General features: G+C 37.1%; 1 protein-coding gene and 1 long non-coding RNA gene across 4 annotated transcripts in view; one reads left to right on the top strand and one right to left on the bottom strand.

Annotated features, from left to right (window-relative positions):
* Nucleotides 1–25,241, top strand: part of LOC114016032 (uncharacterized) — a 50,228-nt gene that overhangs the window by 2,117 nt on the left and 22,870 nt on the right. Inside the window, exons 2-7 of one of the 3 annotated variants that reach the window (XR_008730654.1) lie at nucleotides 7,441–7,708; nucleotides 12,376–12,519; nucleotides 13,238–13,388; nucleotides 14,465–14,528; nucleotides 16,159–16,212; nucleotides 25,138–25,241. This is a non-coding gene — a long non-coding RNA (uncharacterized LOC114016032). The remainder of the gene's footprint in view (nucleotides 1–7,440; nucleotides 7,709–12,375; nucleotides 12,520–13,237; nucleotides 13,389–14,464; nucleotides 14,529–16,158; nucleotides 16,213–25,137) is intronic. The other 2 variants (XR_008730655.1, XR_003560291.2) reach the window with 2 other exon arrangements.
* Nucleotides 1,306–25,191, bottom strand: FOXN1 (forkhead box N1). The gene is made up of 8 exons (XM_014280350.3): nucleotides 25,072–25,191; nucleotides 22,841–23,344; nucleotides 20,473–20,583; nucleotides 14,621–14,748; nucleotides 13,714–13,810; nucleotides 7,414–7,621; nucleotides 6,351–6,878; nucleotides 1,306–4,349 (listed from the first exon to the last, which is right to left on the bottom strand). The coding sequence occupies exons 1-8, from the start codon at nucleotides 25,189–25,191 to the stop codon at nucleotides 4,084–4,086; spliced, it is 1,962 nt and encodes a 653-aa protein (XP_014135825.2). The 3' UTR covers nucleotides 1,306–4,083.

Raw genomic sequence — 25,241 nt, 5'->3', positions numbered from 1 at the left:
TTAGCCTGAAGTCTTATAACTGTAAATTTGGGCTCATGTCAAGAAAAAAGAGCTTGCAAACATAGTTTCAATATAAATTGCTATTTGAATTTTCTGAAGTTTGAATGAAAGATGCAATTAAAAAAAAAAGGTTAAACTAATAAATCCTAAACTTTAGAGTGCAAATTTTTCCTAATCATATACTGGAGAGGGAAACAGTGAAGACTTTCTTCTGTTTGGTAATAAGGTATTTTTATGGTAATTACAGTTAAGATTTTTTTTTTCCCTAGACAGAAATAGCTGTTTGCATAATGTGTTTGGTTTAGGCTGATTAAGCAAATGTTGTTAGCCTTGGACTGGGAAAACATCATTCTTTTCTTTCTTTCTCCCCCTGTTTTCAGACTACTACTTAAAATGATCTTTAATGCAAATCTATCTTAAATAGATTTGCAGTGTGTGCAAAACACTTAATTTATGGTAGGTGCAATTTAAGGTGTCACCAGCTCTACAAGTTCTAAGAAAACTACTACTGTGCTATCAGTGACTGTGTCAAAAATTATTTTTTAAGTACTAGATAAGGATTGTACAAGGATTATTCTTCTTATATAAACAAAAGTAGTTAAATAAATATAGTTTTTAACTTTTTTAAAAAAAGAATTGTTCCAGAATTGTAATTTATAGTATGACTTTTTCCTCTTGCACCCATATTTCAATGGGATTTCTTTTGCGTGTACCTGAATCACCAGAATCACTGAAGCAAGACAATAAAATTCTAGATGCAAGAGCCTGAAAGGGGGTGGGAAGGGGAACCCAGACAATTTATATTAGTTAATAACTTGCAGTCTTTTTAAAATGTGACTCTTTTTTTAATAAAAGTCATTACATTATTTTTCTTATAACTTCTTTGAAATGTCCAACCATGTTAAATATGGAATGCATTGGAGAAAATACTTTAAGGTGCTTGGAACAAATAACTTTATATAGGGAAGACAAACCTCTCTTGTGTAGCTACAGTATGTCAAGAAAGTCAAGCAAAACACGCACAAAAAAAGATGTTAGAGTGTTCTTTTCCCTTTTGTTTTTTATGTCTGATAATTCTTCGAAGACTTATTGCCAAGAAAAATACATAATACAGTATGGTGCTTAGATTTCCTTCTCTATTTCTTCTTTCCCCTCCGCCTTGTGATCATGTGTATGGTCACAAGCATGGAATATATTGGTGCATGTGAGAGAATGCCCTAGCCTGTTAAACACAGATCACAGAGGATATGAATAACACATACAAATTTACAAATAATGAATAAGTCTCTAACACAACAAAAGAACCTTATCTTTTCTTCATTTAAAATCTGTGATTTTGGAGTTTCTGTAGCAGATATTCAGCTCATCTAAAGTGTGGTCCAGAATCATACTGTTGGTTTGAATGGGTTTTTCATCTGCCGTGGATTTGCTTTAATCACAAATATTTTATTACAATTTTGCCATGTCTTTAGCGTGATGGACCTTCCTGATACACTTCATTTGGTACATTCTCATGCATTCTCTTGTCATCATCTCTCTCTGCCAAATATAAAATATTGGGAAGACCATTAATTCTGTAGGGTAATATCTTGCAAAATGTAACATCCTGTATACTGGCCATAATGTGGTTCACGGTATGCTACTCAGTATGTATTCTTGTAATGATTGTAAAAAAGGCTAATAAGAATTTGATGCAAATGGTGATTGAAAGTAATTGAAAACTGAGTATGTCACTCCCTTAGGCCTCTGAAAATTTTGATCTGTGTACCAACTCTGGTGTTTGCAGTGAAGGGCTTCTAAATGGAGAGGGTTTTATCTTGAGAAGTCCTTGAGGGTGTAGGTAACTGCATGCAGAAGTCCCACTGATGTCAGAGTGGCTGTTCTCTGAAGTTAAGTGAATGTATTTATGAGGGTCTGGCACAGATGGTCCTACCTGAGCAGTGGGGGTGCTGGCAGAGTAGTGCTGTCTTCTGACGAAGTCAGAGAGCATACAAATGCACAGAGCTAGGGAAACTAGTCTCTCAGCACAAGCCAGATCTGTTGTAAATGGTCTAATATTTGTAGATAACATTATTTACCACTTATTGTTATTTTTGGCTTAAGAGATGTTGGCATGTTTTAAGGAATAATAGTAGCTATGTGTTGGAGAGCCAGTGGGGTGCAAAAACATGCTGCCTGAGTGCAGGGCAGGGGATCTGTTTGGTTTTGTTTTTCCTCAGTGCATGGTTATATTAAGTTATATATTTGTTTGTTGTTGTTGTTTTTTTTCCCAAAAAAGGTAGCTAGGATAGTATTATTGCTCTTAAAGTTTGCACTTGGTAGGTATTTATTTGTAACTTGGTAACTCTTAAATTATACTGAATATAATGTTCAGCAGCTTTATACTTACTGTATGCTTTAGGGTTATCATGTAGTATGCACATTTCTAGTGATGTGGCATACTTAATTTTTTCCTTATTTCTTTATCTAAATGTTGGTCAAGAATTGATTCACCTAGCTCTGTTATGTTTGTACAACTCTCTTCCTGCTGTTTTTTTGAATAGAAGAGCTTTGCAAGCTTGAGTTTGCATATTCTCACTCGGCATATTCTGTTTGCAGGAATGCAGAGGAAGAGGGGCTCAAGTCAAGTGAGGATTTCTTGATAGCTGCGTGAGGGATTACAAAGTTGCATCACATGTGTTCTTCCTAAATCTTCTCTATCCGTCTGCCCCTAATCTGATTTTAAGTCTAGGCTAGTAGGCATGGTTGAGGGTGTAGATTTGAACCTGGGTTTGGCTTCACTCCTAACAGGCAGTAATCCCACCTGGCTGTGAGAAAGCAGCTAACTAAACTTTCATGCATTTATTTTAACAGTACTATCACTGTTCTACCTGGTCTATGGTTTTCCTTGTAAATCCTTGCTGATTTTCATAGTGTAAGTGACCCAATGTGACTTAAGTTTTAACTTCCTTAGTTTCTTGTGATTTCCATAATATGGGAGTAGAGATGTCATTAAAGACACATTTTTTTTGTTTGTTTGTTTGTAGACTATTTTCCTTGGTGTTGTTAAAGGTTCCTGCTCCAGATTGCTTTGGTTTTAGATTGTTTCACTTGAAATAAAACACTGTTCAGTCACATCACAAGCAGCACCTTTATGGTAAATCAGAGAGAGAAGTGTGTTAGGAACCATATGCTGTCCTAATGCAAAGGCTAGTTCAGCATCGTAATGAACCCTGGTGGATGTATCAGATGTCAGCCGGATGTTAAAATAGAGATGCTCTCTGGATTTGGCTAATTGCAACTATTATTGTTCTCTCTCTTTATTAGCATTTTTCAAAATGTTAATTTAATGGTTGAATAATTCATCTTACTGTTCAGTTTATGTGGATAAAAATAGAGGAATGAATTTGAATAATTTCCAGCCAAGTAAAAGTTCTACTAAATTGTTTTGTTCTTTTTTATTAAAAAAAGCAGAGTTTTAAATCTCTTTTTAAACACAGTAAAACTTAGACTTTTTCACTAAAGTATATTTGTTGCTTTGGTTTAGTCTGTCAGCAGATAGTCCTCTATCTTCTAATACTTGCAGAATTTTCAGTTTATAGTCTTGTTTACCAAAACCCAGAACTTCTTTTAAGGGCACTATAAATGTTTTAATATGCAGATATTTTTTTTTTGAGTGGTCTGTGGCAGATGTTGTTGCCATCATTGGCTCCAATAAATAAGTTAGATTATTATGTGCTTTGACTTCTGTGTTCATTTGCAAGCAGCTTTCATTAAAAAAAAAAAAAAAGAATAAAGTCAATGATTTGTTTTCTTCTTGTAGTCATTTGTTTCTTGAAGATGCAGAAGATGAGTGGCTTGATAAAATGGTGTTGACCAGTTTAGCCTTTAACAATATTATCTTTAAATAGTTTTTAAAAAAATTTACTATCTGTCTGTAGAAAATTATCATAGTAAAGCTACATATCCTGCAGGTGAGTTCTGGAAAAAGATTATTCTTATTCCGGTGGACACAGTTTCAGCTGACATCAGATAGGTACATGTCTGTGATGGTTAGGACTGTATTTAGACAAAATAATTATAATAATTAGATTGGTGCGTGGTTCACATTAGTGCTATAGGTTTGGATCCAGAATTACTTAGGTAGGCAGGAGACACTGTATCCAATTCCATAAAGGCAGAGTAAAGAGTAGTGAGCTGTAGGTCGGGTAAGTTGCTGTGTGGAGTTCCGTTTGGGATGTTGCTGTTGCTGCTGCTGTTCTCCATCTGGCAGTGAGAAGGGAAACACTGGGAAGACATTGGGGATGATGAAATGAGAACTAGGGGATCCACAGCTAGGCTGTCGTCTTTCAGCTCCTCCCAAAGATTTCCTATAACAAAACAAAATGGATTGATTTGACTTTCTCTATACATGCTTTTTGAAACATTGTTTTACAGGAGTTGGTAATTATACAGTTGTGTGTGCTGTATGTGTAGGTACTGGTAATCACTTAGGAATGAGAAAGGAAAAAGATTAATAGTTACTATTCATCTGTCTCCCTAATGAATTTAAATCTGGGAGAAAGCAGCATTAATTTAAGAAAATTATTTTGCTTGGTAATTGGCAAGATTCTGCTGCAAATGTATCCTTATGGAGCATAACTTTTATTTGAAAAAAGCCCACTAATTTTGAAAAAGGAAATTGCCTCTGTTATCTCTGTAAGATATTGGAAGAGCTAATGGCACTTTATGGGACAAACCTGCAAATCTGTAAATTACTTTACAACTGGCCTTCTCGTATTCTTATGGTGTAGCCGTCTCTGAATTGCACGCTATAGTACTGGATATGTGATTGACCTGACAAATCAAAAGATCTGAAATGTTGCATTTTTCTTACATATACCAAAAAGTTTCTTGTCTTTCCATTGAACATGCCTATCCCAGTGAAAGCATTAAATAAGTTGCTGCAGGAGGGCTGTGTTTGTCGTATGCGTCATCAAAGATTTTTTCAGGGAGGGCAGTGGCAGGCAGACTGTTGGTCCAAAGCTATACCCACCATCTACAGACTATCAAACAGGGTAACATTTTTAGCCCTTTTGCTGGAAGCCTGATTTTGTGTTTGGTGGTTGGTTTTTTTTTTTTACTCTGTGTGTGTGTGTGTATAATGATTTTGCTCCAAGTGTGCAGGCCTTGTCTTAAATTTTAGCACATCTTATTTCAGATTTGAGAATTTTAAAAAGAAAGTAAGTAAAAAGCTTAGATATGGTTAAAAAATTTAAGGTAAAAGGCGAGGACAGAGGGAAGTTGGGATTGTACCATATTGGTGAAGCATACAGAATATTCACAATACGAATGAGTATGGTCCGGATTAACTGAGCAAAATGGAAAGAGGTTCAGGGAAATGAGTGGAACGTGAGATCTGTCTGCCTGAAAGAGGAAGAAGCTAAGAATTCAAAAACCTGTGGTGTTAATCTCAGTCAAGCAATCTGGGCATGGCCGGATTGTGGAATATTTCTGACAGTACAATGGTAAGGCACACGCAGGCACTGAGTCATGTAGATTATTAAGACTATGTTTTTTTGCTCTTTTAGGTTGCTTTGTAACCTAAAAAAGTACCATTTTTTGCCTGTGCAGGAAGGCAATTCTTGCACGTTATTTGGTGCAGGAAGAGCTTTACCATTTGGAACTCACAGGTTTTATTTTATATGTATACATATATAAATATATACACACAGACACATAAACTTGCTAGGTTTTTTCATAGTTTTGCATGGAAAGCTATGTTCTTGGTGTTCAAAATCCTGTCTATTCAAGATGATTTGATTATTTAATATAAAAAACTTTACTGTCAGTATTACATGACTAAGAACACACCTCAGAAAATACAGTTGTTCAGGGCATAGATCATGTGAATGTCTTGAGAAGGAGTAAACAGTAAAATTTCTCTGAGAAGAAATGTGGAAGGTGTTTGAATAAATATTGATAAAAATGTCAACATGTTAATTCAATCAAAATTATTTATCTTTGTGCCCTTCACGTGATAATTCTCTTGATATGCACTGAATAGTTGTGCTTGAGTAGTTTTCAGTGGAAAATATGCTTTAATTAAAAAAACCCACATTCTAAATACCGTATTGCAGTATTAAATATCAGCAGTCCTAGTCAAGAGTAAGCAGGTTATTATTTTAAACGCTGGGTGTCAATCTGTAGCTTTCTTGGGAAACTTTTTAAAGATTCCATGTTGTGTGAAATAACGTAACCTAGTAAGCTGGTCTCTGTAGCAGTTGCAAGGACAAGTAGTTAAAAAAGAAGAGCATAAATGCATCTTATGCAGGCTGGGATGTGATGTAATAAACCTGACTCTACAAAATAAAAATGCCTTAGATATCTACCTTGGAGATCAAAATCAGTCAGGGATGGATTAAGAGCATCGATATCATTGCTGAGATCTCCTTCCTGCATGAGCGTGTCCTGCATTGTCCTGGCTGTCGAGTGCTCTGTCAGCATCTTCACACCGCAGGTGGGGGGGGTCTGGGCCGGCAGTGGAGAATCCTGGGTGATGCTGGGCTGAGTTCGGAGTTCACTCTGAGCCTCCCCAGAAGGAAATAGGGTCTGAGGGTCAGGTGACTGTTGCATTAACGTACTTGAGATCGGAGGAAACCCCTGTGGTGATGTGTAGCACGCAGTCTGCTGCCCCCCGAGCAAATTTGGTAAGGGGTTCTTGACATGCAGAGCTCCTGATGCGTGGATACTCTGTAATGGCTGTGGTACCCCGGAGGAAAGAGATGGCTCGCACAAGGAGTGGGATTGGACTGCCATCTGCCTGGAAAGGGATGCACTTGCAACACCAGTCGGACTGCAGGACATGATGGAAGGTCTCAGCTTCTCACTTTTGTCGCCTATCAGTGTGTCAAGTTCTTCTACAAAACAAGAAAAAAAGTCTGTGACTTACTTTTTCCTAACAGAGCCTTAATTTTCATAGCTTGCAGCTAGTATTTTGGTGTTCCTCAGGAAATGTGTGAGTGGAATGGCAAACAGAAGTGCTAGCCCATAGATGATAAGAACTGAAATATTTTTCTAAATTATCATTTCCAAGTAGGTATGTAATAAATCGCAGGTTTTTTGTTTAAAGGTTGGATACTTATCAGTTAATTTCAGATTTTATTCTATAGTATGTATTTCAGTGTTGTTTTTATCTTAAAGTTTAGTGAGATATCAAGACAGATTTTTTTGGGGGAAGCTTCTTTGTGCCTGTTTGGAAGCACTCCTGCAAAACTAGGTCCTATTTAATTCTGCTTTTAATTTTTTTCTCTTGTTTTGCCAAACACTTTATAACCCAGAAAAATTCTGTTTTCCTAAATCATGTATAAATTCTCTTATACAGCTTGGTGCCTGTTGCAAAGAAAAGTTCTGGGTACCAGTGTTTGAGAACTAATATGCTAACGTATTACTGACCTGGCTTTGCCATACTCTTCCTTACAGCAACTGGGTCTTTCCTCTTCCATTTCTGAAGCTCTTCCTGCATCTTATCGATTTTGGCTGGATTCAGAGCCCACAAACAGCCCTTCCGAGAAGAATTGCCTGACTTGTTTTCAACTTTCTCAAAGCATTTGTTCAATGATAAGTTGTGGCGTACAGAATTCTTCCAGCCATCTGGAGCTGTCTAGAAAAACAAATCCAATCTAAGAATGGAACATCAAGGAAAAAAAAACCTCACCAAATATATTTCTCTCTTTTGACAGGTGAGATGGTAAGAAATGCTGTTTATATTATACTTTCTACAATATTAACCTTGTATGTTAGAAGGAAGCTACAAAATGTTATAGTCATGTTATGTGGGGAGAAAGGAACCAGATAAAATAGTAACTGATCTTCCAAGCAAGAAGGTTGGCCTTGTCAGAGGGGCTGCTGAATTTTTAAGAGTGAATTTGGAAATCACAAGAATTAAGTGTGTAAAGGATTATATTCTAGAACTAACAGGAAATCTCTCTTAATCTATTTTGGAACACCTAGAAAGTTTTCCAACACTTCATTGAAAGACTATGTGCTACTTGGACTCAAACTAAGTGTCCAGGCAGACTTCAGAAGAATTTTAGCATGCTGCTGTAGGTGTAACTTTGTATGCTAGCTAATTACATAACCAAATGGTTTAATCACAAGTCCTGCAGATGAGATACAGGTTTCTACATCAGATCACTGCATTTTTTGCTTTGCATTTGTTTTTAACTCAGCAGTGGAAGCTGGAAGGTTTTTTTAAAATGGACAAGACTTATGTTTCATTAAAATGATTTGTCTGGTTTTATTATGTTGTTTCTGATCAGTGAGGGAAACAAAATTCCCTCCTTTCCCTGAGGACAGTTTTGCATTGAATTGCAAGAATGGAAAGAAAAGATAACCTAGTGCAAAACCTCTGTTTATACAATTTAATTTTTACATATTTTTTTTCTCCTGATTGCTTGTGAAAGAACTTTGAAAATTAATGTTGCTGTAAGGGATGAAGAGGGAAATACCCAGCAAAATGGTCATGCTCAGATTCTGATGGGAAATGCCTGTTCGCTTGCTAGTCTGAAATACTGATCTTGAAAGAATGGCACTGTATTCTTTTATAGCATGTAATTTTTTCTGCTGTTTGTTTATTTGATTTCACTCCTTTCTGCTTACTTAGTCCTGCAGCTGCAAGATAGTGCTCATCACATTAAGGCTTTGCAAATTAGTATGCACATTCATATCAGAAGATTCCTGTAGTATATTCCTGATGTGTCACTTCCTTGCTTTTCTTTTGGTAGGTTCTCTATGATGCTGTTTGTTGTGTATCTGAGTAGAACAGCCTTAGCTCATAGGCACTGCACTATAATCTTAAAAAAAAAGGTGGGGGAGTGCAGGAAAAATGACTTGCTACATAATGGTAGGAATCAACCTGAGAAACCCGACTTCATTGTGATATATGCAAGTGCAAGTCCAGCTAGACTTCCCCTGTCATTTTAAGACCAGTTAAAAAAAAATGAAATTGTAGCTTTACCTGTGTCAGTCAAATGGTATTCTTTATATTCTTTCCAAGAGGTCTGCATTTGCAGAGATGAGAAATCTCAAGAGAGAGAGACTTTAGAGCTCATCGGATTACAAAGAATGATCTTCAGTATTAGTGTATGTGAGGCCTTTTTTTTTTTTTTAATCAATTTTGGATGCTTTTTCTTTTCTTGTTTCCAAAAAATCCTCATCTGTGTGTCATAAGAATTAAAAGAAATTAAACAACTCTGAAAGGTGGGTGTGAAGTTGTCTATGTGCCACTATTGATTCATAATCATGGATGCAAAATATTTGTCATTATAATTATTCCTATCAACCACAGAAAATTACTGAACAGAGAGCACAAGAAATAAATAATGATTTTCCATAGCCTTTTTGAAAAGGTTAAAAATTAAAATATACCTTTTATGTCCATTGTTTCCTTTCCATTCTTACACTTTATTAGTAGGGACCCTTCTTTCATGGAAAGACAGCTTTTTGATAGTTTCTCTAATTGTTGTCTAGTGTAACAAATTTCCTTTAAGACCATCTTTTATGCATGTGCTTGTGTACATTTTTGCTTTCACATGATACAATATGAATTTTTGAACATACTTTGACATAAATTCTACTTTTATCGGGAATGTAAAATCTGTTCTTTCCTAGCTTATGAAGGACTATCTTGTGGGTTAAGGTATTGAAAGCCTTACTGAAGAATTTCAGGGTCGAATTTAATACTTGCTTTCTTCATTAAGAAAATTAATTCGTTGTGTGAGTTAAACACATGTTATTTACTAAAAAAGAAACTATTTTCCCTTCATAGCAGTGCAGTTTCTACCCTTTTGGCCCGCCTGATGTCAGCATTTCACTATTCTGTTAGCCAGTCCCACAGGTGAGACCACATGCATTTCTATTAAAAAAAAAAAACGAACCAAAACCAAACCCCAAAAAACACCGAAAAACCAAACCAACAAAACCCCCTTTAAAACTCTTTCTGCCACAGGGTAATACTAAAGATGATGAATCAGTTTTTCTGCCTTGCAGATCATATTCTAGTTGCTTTCTGGCAGTTCTAAGAGTAAATAAAACTGTTCCTCCTAGGTAAGATGTGTGCTTAGCTACTGAATACGCTGACCTGAAAGAATATTCATGTTTCTTGCTCTGCACATGAGGCTACATATACCTCTGTCTGTATCTAGACAGGATAATTAGTGTTTCTGCTAAGCACCAGAAAGTTGGGAGTGGCATGTGTTTCTCAGAGGTTTTCAGAATGTGTGGGGGTGTAAACTATGAGATAGTTTTAAAAACGTAAGAGCGAAAAGTACACAGATTTATTCTGGAGACTGCTGCCAAGAGTTGAACAGGTTCTTGCATTAAACTTGGTATTGCTGAGCAGCAAAAAATAGTCATTTACCTAGGTAGGCCCTGAAGGAACACTCTGGCAGTGTGTGTGTGTTACAACTCTGTCACCAGTTTTTTAAGTTAACATTTGATTGTTAATAAACTGAGCTTTGGCTACTGAAGGTGCTCTCCTATAGTTGGAATCTCCTTGCTATAGCTCATTTTTGCCATTGCTGCATTCAGCGTAGTGTGGATGAAGCCGTGTGGAGCTGGACACTGCAAGAGAATACTTGCTGCTCTTAAGTTCCATCAGAGCACAGAGTTTTCTAACCTCTTGGACCACTGGCAATAACTCCAATTAACAAGATTAAAGCTTTCTGTTAGACTCACTAATCACTACAAAGAAAAAAAAAGGATGACAGGCGAAAAATATTATTGTACAGACCCATTGATCCTGACCGCCTCTTGAAGTTTAAAGAGTTCAGTGATCTTGCAAAACCCTTTCTCTTTAAATCTAGGTCTCAAGAGAAGGGAGAGGTACATCAAAGAGTAATTCAACTTTAGCTGCGTAGATGTTTTTTTTAGGACGTAGGAGTTGGATTGCTCTGTTTCAACTAGAAATGAGATTGTTGCATCATAGAAACTAAATTTGCTGTGGCAGCGAATACAAGTTAATTTGACTAGGCTTGTATCATCTAATGTCTCCCAGCAAGATTCTGTGTACACTTGTACTCTGTTTCTCTCCAGCTTAAATTGCTTCCCCTCCCCCTGTTGTCTCCTGCTATTTAGTGAGTTCTGGTAGCAACAATAAAATGTTCCTCACTGATTTTTATATTACTTTGTCTTGCTGAAGACTGCAGAAAAGGGAGGATAGAGGATATTAGCTTTTGTCATATACTGATAATTTTTTGGGCTGCTGTAAAGACCAGAGGTAGGCAGGGTTTAGTGCTTGTAAGCATAATAATTGCTTGCTTATGCTCCCCTGCTTATTTTAAGGGTGTTTGGGATGGAACTACTCAATCATTTGACTGTAGTTGTAAGTAAAATCCAAAAATAAAGCCGTCTCAAAACAGCGAAGGCAGTAGTACTCCCTGCACCATTCTTTTACTATAAGGTATATGACAGCAGTAACCTCTTTCTCATCAATTTTTAAAAGAATTAAGAAAAAGACCTGAGAATCTGTAAAAAAGAAACCCAACCCCAAAACAAACAACCCACCACCAAAACCCACTCCCTGTGGAACAGGCAAGTTTTGATAAGAAGGGAAAAATTTAGATTAGGTATAAACCAGTTATTTAAAGCTGTGGCAGGAGTATACCTACTGTACAGATGAGCATACGTATACACACATCTGTATGTATGTATGTATGCATGCAGGCAGACATATGAACACACACACATCTATACATTTTCACAGAAAATATCACAATATATATGATCCACAATGTTTACACACAATATGTAGTTGAGGAAAGGATGTATATCACCCTATCATTTCTGCTGTGTCAGAATAACTTTAACTTCAGGACCAGGAAGGTGACACCAAGCAAAGCCACAGTCTTGTGTCTGAGGAATTCTGTGCATGGTGGCAGCTGCAGCATTTGGTTTGCAAGCTGCTGCTGAATTTTATAATCGATTGTGATGTAAGACAGAGGAGAATTAATTTCAGTTTGGTCTGATGAATAAATGTGGACATGCCTGCAAAACTTTTCTTTAATATTCCCACCTCTCTGCTTGAAACTTGTGCTATTTTTCTAGAAAACTAATCAGATAAGAATGTGTTTCTTTGCTGTAGATCACATGATTTGTGCGTTATGCTAAGAAGCATAGTTTGCAAAACATCAATTTCAAGATGATGTGGCCCAGGACCTTTTTCATAGTCCTCAAACTATTTTCTTTTGGATTATTAATATTTCTTGCAACTAGTAGTAAATGCATGGAAAATAGAGTTAATATTCTGTTAGGGACAAAATACAAATCTTTACACTTATTCTTGTTCTGAAAATGAAGAAAATGTATAGCTGCTGTGTTCTTGTGTGTCATTCTATCCTTCTTCCTTTCCCTGTTTAGATTACTGTCATTGCTTAATTTCATGTGTGTTTAGCCTAAAAATCAGTTGTGTCCCTGTGACTTAACAAAGTTAGAGTGCTTCAGATTTGTTTCTGTGGATTGTAACCAGTCATGCTGTGATGGAATACTTCTTGAATTGTGAGGGTAGGTTTCTTTATTTTTTCTCTCTTCTCTTGCTTGTAACAAATAACTGAGTAGCTAGTGATTCCTTTGGGAGGAAATCTGGGAATACAGAAGTGTAATGGATCCTAACAGTTCTTCATGATAATGTGTGCTCTTTTCCTCTGATTACTGACAAGTGGTTTGTGGTTGTTTTTTTGTTTGTTTGTTTGTTTGTTTTTTGGTGGGCATTATTTACCCTCAGTGGTCCAAAACCATTGCAAAATTGTATCAGAACATTTATTTTTAGTTATTCTTAGTGTTCTTTTCTTAATACAAATGTTTCAATTGCCTTTCTGTAGTTGCTTTAAATTTAACTGCTGTGTGTTTATTTGCAATAGGAAACAGGACAGACTTGTGATGCTTTATTTTCTTTTTTGGGCCTTGCTAGCAGTTGCAGGTCACCTGATCTGGACTTCCAGTGAGAAGTTTTTAAAGAATCAGCATCATAAAGCTCTGTCTTGAGCAGCAGTTGGTGATTCTATTATAGCTCTTTTCAAAACCTGAACTGTAATCCTTCTGCTCTTGGATCATGCGCTAACTAACTCTTTCCACTTGCATTCCAAGTGCAAGAAACCATTCTTTTATAGCATGGATTTAAATTTCAATAGTATCTGCTGCAAACCATACAACCTTACCTTCACCAACATTACTGTGTAATTATAAGCTTAGTACCATTTATCACATCTTATACTTTGTACAGTGTATGCAAGTGATGAAGTTGCCTAAGACGGATGTCCCAGCTCCAGAACAGAGCAAGATAACCTTGAACCTCTGCTTCCACACGAGTCTGGAGGTGCTGTTGATGGCAGAGGAAGCCACAAGACCAGTTCTGCCTGTATTTGAGATCTGAGGTGAAGGAATGGATGTGTTTTTAGAAATATTTATCCTTGTTATGAGTTTTTATTGAGGAATGGCCACTGTTACCTGCACAAACTCTAAGCTGGAACAGTTCTTAATATCTTTTTGTGTTAAATATTACCACATATTGTGTTAACATTTCTGCCTAGGCCTAAAATGCTGGGTGATTTATGATCATGAAGGTATATCGTGTATAATTGATTTGATATTAATCTACTAAGAAATTATTCCTTCTCATAGACTGAATCCCCTCCCTTATTCCCTCTGCTGCCAGGTAAGCTTAGAGAGAGATTTGCCCCCCCTCCCTGTGGAACTCACCTTAAAGTAAGGAAAATGTTCCGTCATGAAATTGTAAATCTCACTGACTGGCAAACTCCCTGTCTTGCTGTTTTTGAGTGCCATGAAGATCAGGATGCTTTAGGGAGAGAAAGAAAAGTATTTTAGCCTGTTCTGCTTGACTCCTCAGAAGTAGAAAACCCCCTATTTTTCAGTGTGTGTAGGTACGCTGGCTTTCACTATCATAGCATGAATACTGATGATGCTTAAAGTTGCCACTCAGTTGTTTACAAGCAGTCTCCTTACACTGCTTAACTTCCAGAGGTAGCTCTCGAAGTGCATATAGAAGGCCCAACCTGGGTTTAAAATAAAGTAATAGAAAGTGGAATCAAGACCACAGCCTTCAAGTCCTGCTATTGTGTACTTATTTAAGGTTGTGTTTGAAAGCTCAAACTGATAAAGGCCACAAAGAGAGTATCAAATTGATGGTGACAAGACGTATAATGGAAATTTAATTATCTGATCTACTTTATTAGACTGCTATTTGGGGACTAAACCTGTGTGGTGACTTGCATATCTGATATGTTTTCTAGGCATTTCCCCCTAGTAACTGGAGAAAAAAAATAGTTTTAATACAGGTCCTAGAAAAGACAACTAAGTGTTATTAGTCTTGCACTGATGAAATTTGCAACACCTAAGATTTTTTTATTAGAGAAATGTCTAGCTTTTATGGGGGTGATCAAGACTGTTTGCATGCTTTACAACATTTCATTTCCCTCTGCCTTGGCCCCAGAGTCTGGAACATCTTGTGATTCATACAAACAGGACAGAGCGCACTGGGTACAAGACAAATACGAGTAAGTATGTTATTGCAAATTATGCTGGAAATAGGCCATGGGTAAACAGTGTATTTCCTGTAACACTAGGACTTGAAAAAATATTTTATTACCTGTAGGAGTAGATGGGTTTGGGAAACAGAGGCTGCTGGGATTCTTGACTGCTTTGAGGAGCAATTCTTTGGTAAGGGTAGTGTGATGAAGTAATATAAGTCACAGGGTAGCTGCCTCCTGAGGGATACTGGTGATACAATAAACGAGATGTTACTTGGCTTAGCAACAAGCTGTCAAAAACATTTCTTTCTTAAAAACAGTATTAAACTATGAAATTCTGAGGATATTGTCCTCTGCCTACATTCAATGGCTGTTACGCCAATTCAGACCTGAAGTCTTTTTATCATGGTTTTCGAAAACATTAATATTATTAGTCAATGCTTAAGAAGTATAAGAAACAGGACACATATGAGGAGGAGCTCACTGGTATGTTGGCTCTTACCAGATCCTGTTGCACTGTGTTCCAAATTGAAGGATGTAAAAAACTACTTTCTTTTATTATTGCCTGCTATGGTACTGGCATAGCATTCACATTTCTTGTGAAAAAAGAGAAACTACCTTTTTAATTGTCTCCAGATAATTCATAATTTTATAGACCTAAAGTGTATCATCCATCTCTTTTGTGGTTGAAGTACCTTAGCCCACTCAGCCTCCCCTGAACATTGCACTATGCAGACAAGTCAATTAATGCTGTAATTTTATTTATATACATTAAAAAAAATCAAAATAAAACAAACAATGTGCACCATAGAAAAATAAGCCTATTAAGCAAAGCCACTAAAAAAGAAGAAGAAAGTGAAGTTTTGACTGAGCCTTGTTTGGGTTTGTGTGCTGTTGTTTTTCATGTTTTAGCTGGAGAGGGATACAACAAGACAAAAATTCAAAGTGTATAAAATCGACTCCCAGAAATTAGCATCCCAAAGCATCAGTTGAATTTGCTATTATCAAGCAAGGCAGTAAAACCCCCCAAAAATAACAACAAAAGCTTTAGTAGATGGCATCAGAGTATATATAAAGCAAATGTATTATTATAGAATAAGTTAGTAATGTCATTCCAGGGGTCAGGAGAGTGGTGTATGAGACATTTCTCATAGACAGTTTTCATATTGCCTGACTCACACTGAAGCTGTGAGGCTGCTTCCTCTCAGTTCCCTCAGTCAATGACAAGAAACAGGCTTCTCCAGGAGGCCAGGAGTTTATGCTGTTAACCACCACCTCAAGCAGCTTTTTAGCTCCGCCCCCCCCCCCCATGTTCTATATCAGAAAGCTAGAAGGAATAGCCAGGACATCTAAAATCGGATAGCATGTATGTTACCGTCACCCCACCCCTGGGGAAACGCAGCAGAATGCTACATGAGACTGAAATGCTAAGCTATCTCTTCAAGAGATCTTTACGCCTGTCCAGCCCTCAAGACACAGTAAAGAAATGGCTGGCCTATCATGCAATCACCATGATAGAAATATGCCAATGCAATAAAATAGGTAAAAGAGGGGAGATAATGCTGATAGATAGCCTCGATTGCATCAGTTTCTGTAGGTTTGCTCTCAATTTTTTAACACAGCAGCTGGTGACATATTTTTCTTTTCCAAATTATAGTTTAAACCTGCTGGCAAGCAACTTTCAAGAACAAAGAAACACTATCCTGCTAAGGTAAGATACCATAAGATACCATCAGTTGGCTCTCCATGAGGTAAAGGCTCCCACTGAACTCAGCTCTGTGTGAGAGGAATTCCTGCCTCTTACAGATGAATCTTTCCAGATGCCAGGGCTAGGGCATGGCCAAAATTAGGAGTCATGTCATATGCTATTAAAAAATATACCTGCATGCCTTCCTTAGTACTCAAAGGTTGCTGAGCCCTGTTCTAGTGTTTTATTGCTTAGCTCTAGAAGTCCTGTGTCATGATGATTTTATGGGTTCCTTTGAAAGGTTATAAATATAGCTTGCAAGACTTTTTGGGAAAATTTCCTTGACAATTAGTTTATATGTCTCTTCAGTTTCTTACTGTCATTCCTATTTTCAGACCAATAGCTTCTGTTGCTCTTGGTCTTTGTCCCCTTAAAAAAGCAAGCCTGCGAGAGGTTATGTGCTTGCAAAGTGTTCATAGTTCATTTATTTATTTTGGATTGTGAATAATTTATTTCAGTTTCTCAGTAACTTTATTGTTGTTGCTTGGGTTTTTGTCTGTCTGCTTGTACCTTTCTAACATTGAACTGCCTGAAATGGAATGTGGAAAAACATTCTGAATACACTCATTTGTTTGCTACAGTAAGCAGGATGAAATAAATGAGATGTACATAATTAATCATGTCCTGCCTTGTTGAACTAAATACTGGGCAAAACTGCAGTCTCCAGAGCAGCTGTGAACTGATTTCCTTGTGCAGTTCCGTGTGTATATTTTTTCACTAGAGCAGAAAAGTGGGCAATTCATACAATAATTTTGATTTTAATTGGTTTAGTGGCTCTTTGAACCGAACGAATACTAAGATGGGGCTGGTTGTGATGTCATCACCAAAGGCAAGAACTGGGCATTTTAAGGATTATTTTTGTTTTATTGGATTCATTACTCCTTTTTGAGGGATACAGAGGCTGGGGAATGGTCTGGTATGACAGGCTTGAGCTGGTTTTACAGTCAACTGGCATGAAAGATGTCCGTGTTTTATGGTGGGTGGGTAAGTGACTTCAGTAAGTGTCTGCTACTTCTTTCAGGTCAATAAGAAGTAATTTTTCTTGTGAGTCACCATTTGTGTTGTGTCCAGCAAAGGGGAAGGTGAGGCCATTTTATCATTTGGACAAAATTAGCAAAGGGTTTGATCTTTCTCATCCCTCTAATGAAAAGTGAGGTGTAGTTTGAACATCCTTCACTTCAGGCTAAAGGGCCTGTTCTCCTGAGTGTTACTTCCTAGTGATTTAAATTGCACTGCTCCATTCAAATTTGAAACGTAAAGTATTAATGCTGGAGCTGCTTCATGCAAAAGATGTTATTCCACTTCTTCTCAGTCTAGTATCACATGTTCTTTCTTTTCCCAGTATCTGATTATGGCACACAGACAGCAATTCTATCTGTTGTGACTTTGGCTGCTCATACCTGTTGTTTTTTTCCTCTGAGTAGTAGAACATGTTGCCATGCTTTTCCTACTAAGAAGCACAAATACTGAAAAGTCTAACAGAAACCTGCTGCGTATAAGAGATCTGTCACAGTGCCAGCCTGCAGGTGGATGGAAGACTTTCCTCTTAGTGCTTGTTGTATCTTGCCTAGCAGCTCGCAGGTGGTGTATTTCAGCTTTAATTTTTGTAGTTTTTTTGAATGTGGTTAATGCCAATGTATAGTAATAGTACTGGTTTCAAATCAGCAGTGACGGGGAAGGATGCCTCCTTCAGAATGAATAAAGAAATTAAAAAATATTCAAATGAATTAACAAGCTAACTGGAGTTTCTGCTAAAGCACCACACAAACCTGACATTTATACTGCGTGTGAGATGTATGGCACATCCACAATGTGTGTACTGCAGTCTCAGTGGGGAACTAGTTTATCTTTGCAGCAGAGCTTTTGTGTCAAGTTAATCTTCCATCTAGGACCCTTTGCTTCTGAAATAATAATAATAATAAAATCAATTTGTAAGTTAGAATGGTAGTGTAATATCACCTTTCTTCTCATTCTATTTTAATTTTGTTATTAACTTTTATCCCTTCTATTGAGTTTTAGGCTAACAAGAAAAAACAAGTAAATAGTTATGGTGGGTTTGATAACTTGAAATGGAGTTACTTTTTTGCCACATTATAGGGGGGAAAAAATGGTTCAGTAAATTCTGGATAGTGGAATGCTGGGGAGATAGGTAAAAGAAAAACCCAGGAGTGAGATGTTCTCTAGCCATATTTCCTGATGCAGTGTAGGAGAACCGCTTCTTTCTGTTACCTGTGCCTTCTCACACCTATATAGCATCTGTACACTTCTCAAGCTTTACAAGGCAATCCACTGAGGACAGGGGATACAAAAATCCTTGATATTGAAACTATTTGAACTTCAGTAATACCTGGACGCCCTAAGCAAATTGGTCTGTCCTTGTGCAACACCTAGTTGAAGAACCTCCATGCCCCTGAGTTCCTAAGCTGATTTAAATACAAAGTCCAGTTAGTGGTCAGGGGCTGGCCACAGCTGAGGGAGCAGGAGGAGAAAGATGACAGTAACAGGAACCTGATTTTAGAAGTTTACTTCATGCAGGTGTGGGTCCTTGAAGATGCTTTCTGAGCTGCCTTGCTGCACTAACAAATGAAATTCCTAAAAAGTCATCTGTGACAGATGATTTAATTTTATCAATGATCATAAAATTCCAAGATTTTTGGTTTTTTTATGGTAATTCAGCATCTGTTTTCAGAAGTTACTTAAATTTCCTCTTAAATTACATCATGCCAAAAATAACCTTTCTTTTTCCTCATGAGGGACTAAATCCTGGTGATGAATGGTATGATTACTATTCCAACGACTCAGACTAGTAACACCATATGAATTAACAATCCCTATGAAATAACATAGAGTAACCTGTTTTTTCTTTGCACAGTTTTAAATCACTGCTCTGTTAGTCACATTTTTTATACCTCTTGAGCAAGTTGAATAAGATAGTATAGTTGATTTCACAACATCAGTCATCAGTCACTGGGATCAAAGGAGTCGTAACTCAAGTGTGAGCTTTTATGCTCAAGTATTTTCTATCTATGAATTCCCTGTAAGTTTAATTTAATTCAGTTCTAATGGTTGGGAGTTTTGGTAGTTGTGCTCTTTTTGTATATGGATTTCTGCCTGATTATCTGAAAAATCCTTGTTGCCTTAATTTCACCTTAAATAAGTTTTGGGTTTTGTTGTTGTTTGGTTTTTTTTGTTAATAGGGTGTTTCAAGCATATTTTTACCTCCTCGACTATCTGTCTTACTGAAAATTTTGTACATTGCAGATAACTAAGCATAAAAGAAAAATTTCAATGCATTGAACAGCACCACCATTTATAACTAAAGGAAATTATTTAAATACATTTCAAAGTAATGAAAATTACTTTCTGTGGTACGCAGTCTCCCTCTATGCCAAGTTTTCAAAGCTTAGTAGACCTCACTTGCCAGCCTCTATAAATACGTATTAGGATCACATGTAAGATTAAGGTATGTATGTTTGGTTTTACAAAGATACAATATGTGTGCTGCTTTGAAAATATGAACTGATATGTATTCAAATGACACCTAAACACACTCAAGAAAAACAAGGTGTCAGTTACTCCTGTGCATTTTTAGCATTAACAATATGCTTACATTACAAAAGAGCAACCTTAATATTGTACATTCTCGTGCATCATCAGCATTATTGTCAATTATGCTTCAGCTGAATAATCTTTCACTGGGGATGATGTAATAGTCAAAAGATTGCAAAAGAGATGTGTGGGCCATCAAGCACAAGGAAAGTGAGCATCATCTGTTAAAATTTTGCTTTACAAGTGCTTTTCTATGTTTGATCTGAATTTTAAGTATACAGCCACATCTATTTAGTTTTTTATTCTGAAGTTAAAGCACAGTTAATTCCCTGGGATCCTGAAATGCCAACGGTTATGTTAATAATTTGTCTGGTTTCAAAGCCAACTTTCTTGATCATAATGGTAAAAATATAAATAAGCAGTTCCAAGATTTAATTTTTACAAGGTTGGGTGGTGGGTTTTTTTCTGTTTTCTGGATGATGATTGAAAAATGCATTTAGATGTGCTGCTTTTAAGATCTCATTGTCATAAGCAAAATGTGTGTATCCAAACATGGCCTTGCAAACACAAATTAAGCAGGTATTGTTTCATCTGTCTTTTTGTGTTATTACCGTAACTACCATACCATTATGGTGCTAGAAATACAGGGGATTTTGGTCTGCATATTGTACTGACCTGATGGAAAGGATGTGAGGGGCAATACGTCTGCTGCACTTGAGGCTGATAGCAGTATAAACCGGGCTGCCCTTCTAGTGGGGATGTCCTGAGCTTGATGTCTGAATCCTGCTGGAAAATATTTAAGGGAGGAGTTATAAGACAAAACACGTCAATTTAGAATAGAACTGTTAGTCATTGTTCTGATTTGTCTTTCAATATACTTATTACTTTTTTGGACTTGATTCTGTCATGGTGTGTGTTACACAGAATTTGTTTTATGTTCTAGTGGTGCAAGAAGAAACATTGCTTCCTGTGTTCATATTATTAACTATTTAAAAAAAGGAAATCCCAGTCCAAATTCCATGCAAAGAGCAATTGAGAAAATAGCAGTTTCCATTTATCTTTTTTCCCTACTTACACAAACCCCATACTCCAGCTTGGATTCCTGAGCATGCACATATGTCTCTCTCTCTCTCTTTTTTTAATACTCCTTGGTTTTATCTTGCAGACTGTCAGTACCTCAAGCTGGCGCTGGAGTTTTGTCATTAGCTAGAGAGCGAGGTTTATAATGCACAGGAAAGAGGTGGCAGAGAAGAATCAAACTAGGCTGACTACTGAATTTGATCAAGATACAGGAAATATAGTAAGAATGTGATCCTCCTCCCACCCCCCCCCCCCCCCCAGGTGTGGAAATAAACATAACTAGGTTAATCAAGTCTTAATTTCTCAAAGGTCTGTCCAGCTGCCTGTCCTGGATTCCACATAGGGCTTGAATCTTCTGTTAAGGGCTCAGGCTCCTGGATGTTAAGTGTTGCTGGTTTTTAGTTAGAACACTGAGTGTACCATATGGTTTGTGTGGTAACACTCTGCTTTAGAAGAGCAATTCAAACAAACTGCATGCTAAGCAGAGCGCTAGACAGAGCTCTAGCTGGTAATAAACAGTGCAGGGAATGGTGTGTCTTAAACAGTGTCCTTATCTGTGCATCTGGTTCCTTCCCCACTTAACACCCATGGACAGGAATTCTGTTCTGAGAGCTGGTGTTATAGACGTCTTATTATTTCAAGGAGCTAGTAACACTTATCCTTCTGTTTTAAAGCAAAGCCATAATGACCATCTTTTATGGTATAGAGTAGTGTAGGGGTACATATTAGACTTGATTTGATATCCTGGCACCAAGCAAATGCCACATCCAGTATTAATAAACGTCCGTGCTATTTTGGTGACCATAAGATGATGTTTTTTTCAGAAATATCAACTTCAAAGCTCTTAAATAACTTACACCAGCAGTGTGTAAGTTATTTAAGAGCTTTGAAGTTGCATGCTGACTGAACCAGTGGAGAAATTTTTTTTCCTGAGTAGTCACATGTATTTGGTAAGGGGCTCCTGCCGTGCTATCTTGACATTCTCTACATCTCACAGGGATCTGGGGAAGAAAATGGGAATGTTTTTCATCAACTGCTTATAGGTTTTGTGTTAAACTCATCTGACCTAGATGAGTATTTATCCAGGAAATAAGAGATCTAGTTCAATTTCCTCCTTAACTTGAATGGCTTCAATCTCCAGGTATGTACCCTGACAACATCCTGCCATTCCCTGGTGAATTGTCTTAATCCAATTAAGATGATTTTATTTTTTTTTAACCCCTCTTTCTTTTGGTAACCCTTAAATTCTTTGCATCACAGCAATTTAGAACCAGTGGTTAGGGCCCTCTCCTGGCAGATGTAGTCACTGGTTTTGTCTGCACTAGATGATGAAGATACAATTTTACTACTTTGGATCACAGTAGAGATATCTGGTGGAGACAGATACTGAAGGGTAATTTACCTTGCCCTTCAGGGATCTCTGTGCTGCCCCAAATAGGCACTTGCCTTTATCCATTATGTAAATTAGCCCAGGTACCTTTGCACTGCACATACCATGAACAGATCTTATATTTCATTTTAAGTAGTACTGATGTCTTAGAGTTTCTCTTCTATTTGTGTTGAGAAAAATACAGCTCAGCCAATGTGTTGTAACAAATCTGATATACATGTTCTCATGCTTGAAAAATACTGTTTTGTGAACTTTTGTCCCTTGAAAATACTAGTTGATGACAATTACTGATACAAACCCTGTTGTCAGGAAGGATTTGGATTGTTAGGATGCATGTGTCTTGTCTAGTGGAAAATCATTTGTCCTTGTGCATCTTTGAGGATTTTTTCAGTAGGGAAAGGCCATAAAATAGAGAACTTTGACAAATAAATATGGATGCCTATCCCAAGCTCTTGCCTGCAACTTGACAAGAGACTAAATGTCCATTTAGCCATGTTAAGAAATAATAAAATAATCCCGAAAGTATATATTTGCCATTGAAAACAGGAAAAAAAAATGAGAAAAAATACTGACCATGACTTGTGAACCATGATCTTGACCCGTGGTGCTGTATTGGAGGCTGTTACACCATGGTTGTTCTGCAGAGATATTCGGAATGTGTGTAGGAAATGACTCTGACTCGTCAGGACCTGTAGATCCTGGTAGACTCTCAAACCCATCAATGCTTCTAGCATTTTTGAACGGTGAACCTTCTGGTGGGAGGGCTTGGTGTGCTTCCTGGAAGACATCTTCGCTGATCTGCCTCTTGTAAGGGTGAAAGGGGTTTCTGCTGCTCTTGAGAAACCTATCATAACTTCCTACAGTACTTTCCTCATAACTATATCGTCTGAATTTTTCAGTACTGAAAGATGCTTTAAATTTGTTCTTGCCACAGTGAATTCCTTGGCTTGTAGGGTATCTTCCGTGAATTTGGTCCTGGGCCGGAGAAGCAGGGCTGGGGCTGTGAGAAGACTCTGAGCTCTTTCTTTCTGTCCTGCTGTCTGACTCATATGGTTGGCAGTTGTAAGTGGGGTTATCCTGCAATGAATTATTGGCATTTATTTAGGATTAGTATGAGCAAATATCTTATTTTAATTATTTACAAAAAAAGTACATTAAAAATATATTATTGATGAGAAGTATAAAATTACTAGTCCTAGCCACCTTCACACCCTAAAAGATCTAAAGGGTTTTTGGTTACTTGGTATTCAAAACTGTTCAAAACTAAATTGATACAAGCATTGAAAAGACTGAACTAACCTGGAAAAACAGGATGTCTTAGGTTACTATTGACTAGTTGGTCTGACAATGTCAGGGAAAAGATGATGTATGATCAAGTGATGAAAGATTAAATGGCAGGAATATGATAAGTGCAAGTCTTGTCATATACAAGTTTAGTCAAATAAGCTTGATCTCATTCTCTGGTGGTGTTACAAGCTGCCAGATATGTTGCTAGTTACATCACTTCCTTTCATTAACATAGCCACACTCGCTCTGAGAGACAGGTAGGCTCTAGGCAGACATTTTAACCTTCCTCCTGTCTCATCTCCTCCCTTCCCTTTTGCACTTCAGCAAAAAGAAAATAACAGCTACTAAAGCGCTCTTTAATCTGGAAGAGAAAGACTTAACGAGAACCAGTGTCTGGATCCTGAAGCTGAACACATTCAGCATAGAAATTATGCATATTTTCCCGGACATCAAGGATGAGTAACAACTTGGGTGCCTTTTGAGAAGACATGCTTAAGTCAAGAGTAGGTTATTGTGTTCAGTGGAGGGGAAAATATAATGTTCTGTGTTACACAAAAAGTCAAACCAGATTATCAAGTGGCCCCTTTCCTCCTTCCCCCTCCAAATGCAAATTGGTCTTATAGTATTTTAGGAGAACAGATAAAGGAATATATGCCTTCATGGAGCAATCAGATTCCAAGAAGCCCCAAAGGGAATTTTGCATAAAAGTCAGTGCTTTCTGCAGAGTGGAACATGGCAGAACTGTTTTTTTCATTTGCACATGGGTCTGTGTGTTAAAGCTATTAATGTTTTGTTCTGTCATGGATTCTGCAGAAAGCAAATCCGACCTCATGACACTTTTGGCATCTCAAATGAACACAAACTTGTAATTTCTGAATTCTTACTTCCTTGCTCTCCTCTATAGCCTTAATACATGTATTTATGATATCTTTTGTTAAATAAGAATTTTAAAAACTTTCTATATTTAGTTAAAGCTGTATGAATGGCAGTGCTTCCACTTCTCCATCTGAAGTTTTCATAATAAGAGTATGGGAAAGCTTATTTTGCCATTGTTTGATGAAAACCACTATTCTGAACTGTACTTTTATGATGAATATACAGGCAACAGGAGAGAGATCATTTTATTCCAAAAAATGTCCCAAGGAATTCTAAAGTGCTTGAAGGTATACTCTATTGGTGGGGAGTAGAAAAGAGGTTCTGATGTCTCTGTCTTCTAATTTATTTATTCATTTTAGAAACAGGATGAGGATTTCTTTAAATGTAGCATTTTTACTAGATGAATTGCCTGATTTGTTTTAAAGTAATAGGATTTTTTAAGCAATCAAATAGGAAATTTAGCATGGAGCTTAAGATTTAACTAGAAGAGTAACTCAGGTTTCTACTCTTCAAGAATAAAACTTTCAGTGTTTACTTTGTTACCAGTTAAGTATGCTGAGATTTAGTAAGGCAGTTGCTGAATATTGTATCTGAACTTGTGCCTCTGAAGAAAGGGAATAGAACTGGGCCATCTTACTCACAGTTTGCTGAGCTGGGGATACTGAATCCCCCTGTGTCTTCATGAGGTCTTGTTGGTCCCTTTCCAGAGTGTCCGAAGAAGAAAATTTAATATTAGATTGATCCTGGAGTAGTGAAACCATTACCAAATCCACGTCAGACAGGATTCCTGTTGTGAGAAAATCAAATTACA

The sequence above is a fragment of the Falco cherrug genome, chromosome 1 (assembly GCF_023634085.1).
Source record: "Falco cherrug isolate bFalChe1 chromosome 1, bFalChe1.pri, whole genome shotgun sequence".
NCBI classification, from domain to species: domain Eukaryota; kingdom Metazoa; phylum Chordata; class Aves; order Falconiformes; family Falconidae; genus Falco; species Falco cherrug.
The sequence above is the reverse complement of the archived record's forward strand: the minus strand, read 5'-3'. Positions and strand labels throughout refer to the sequence as shown.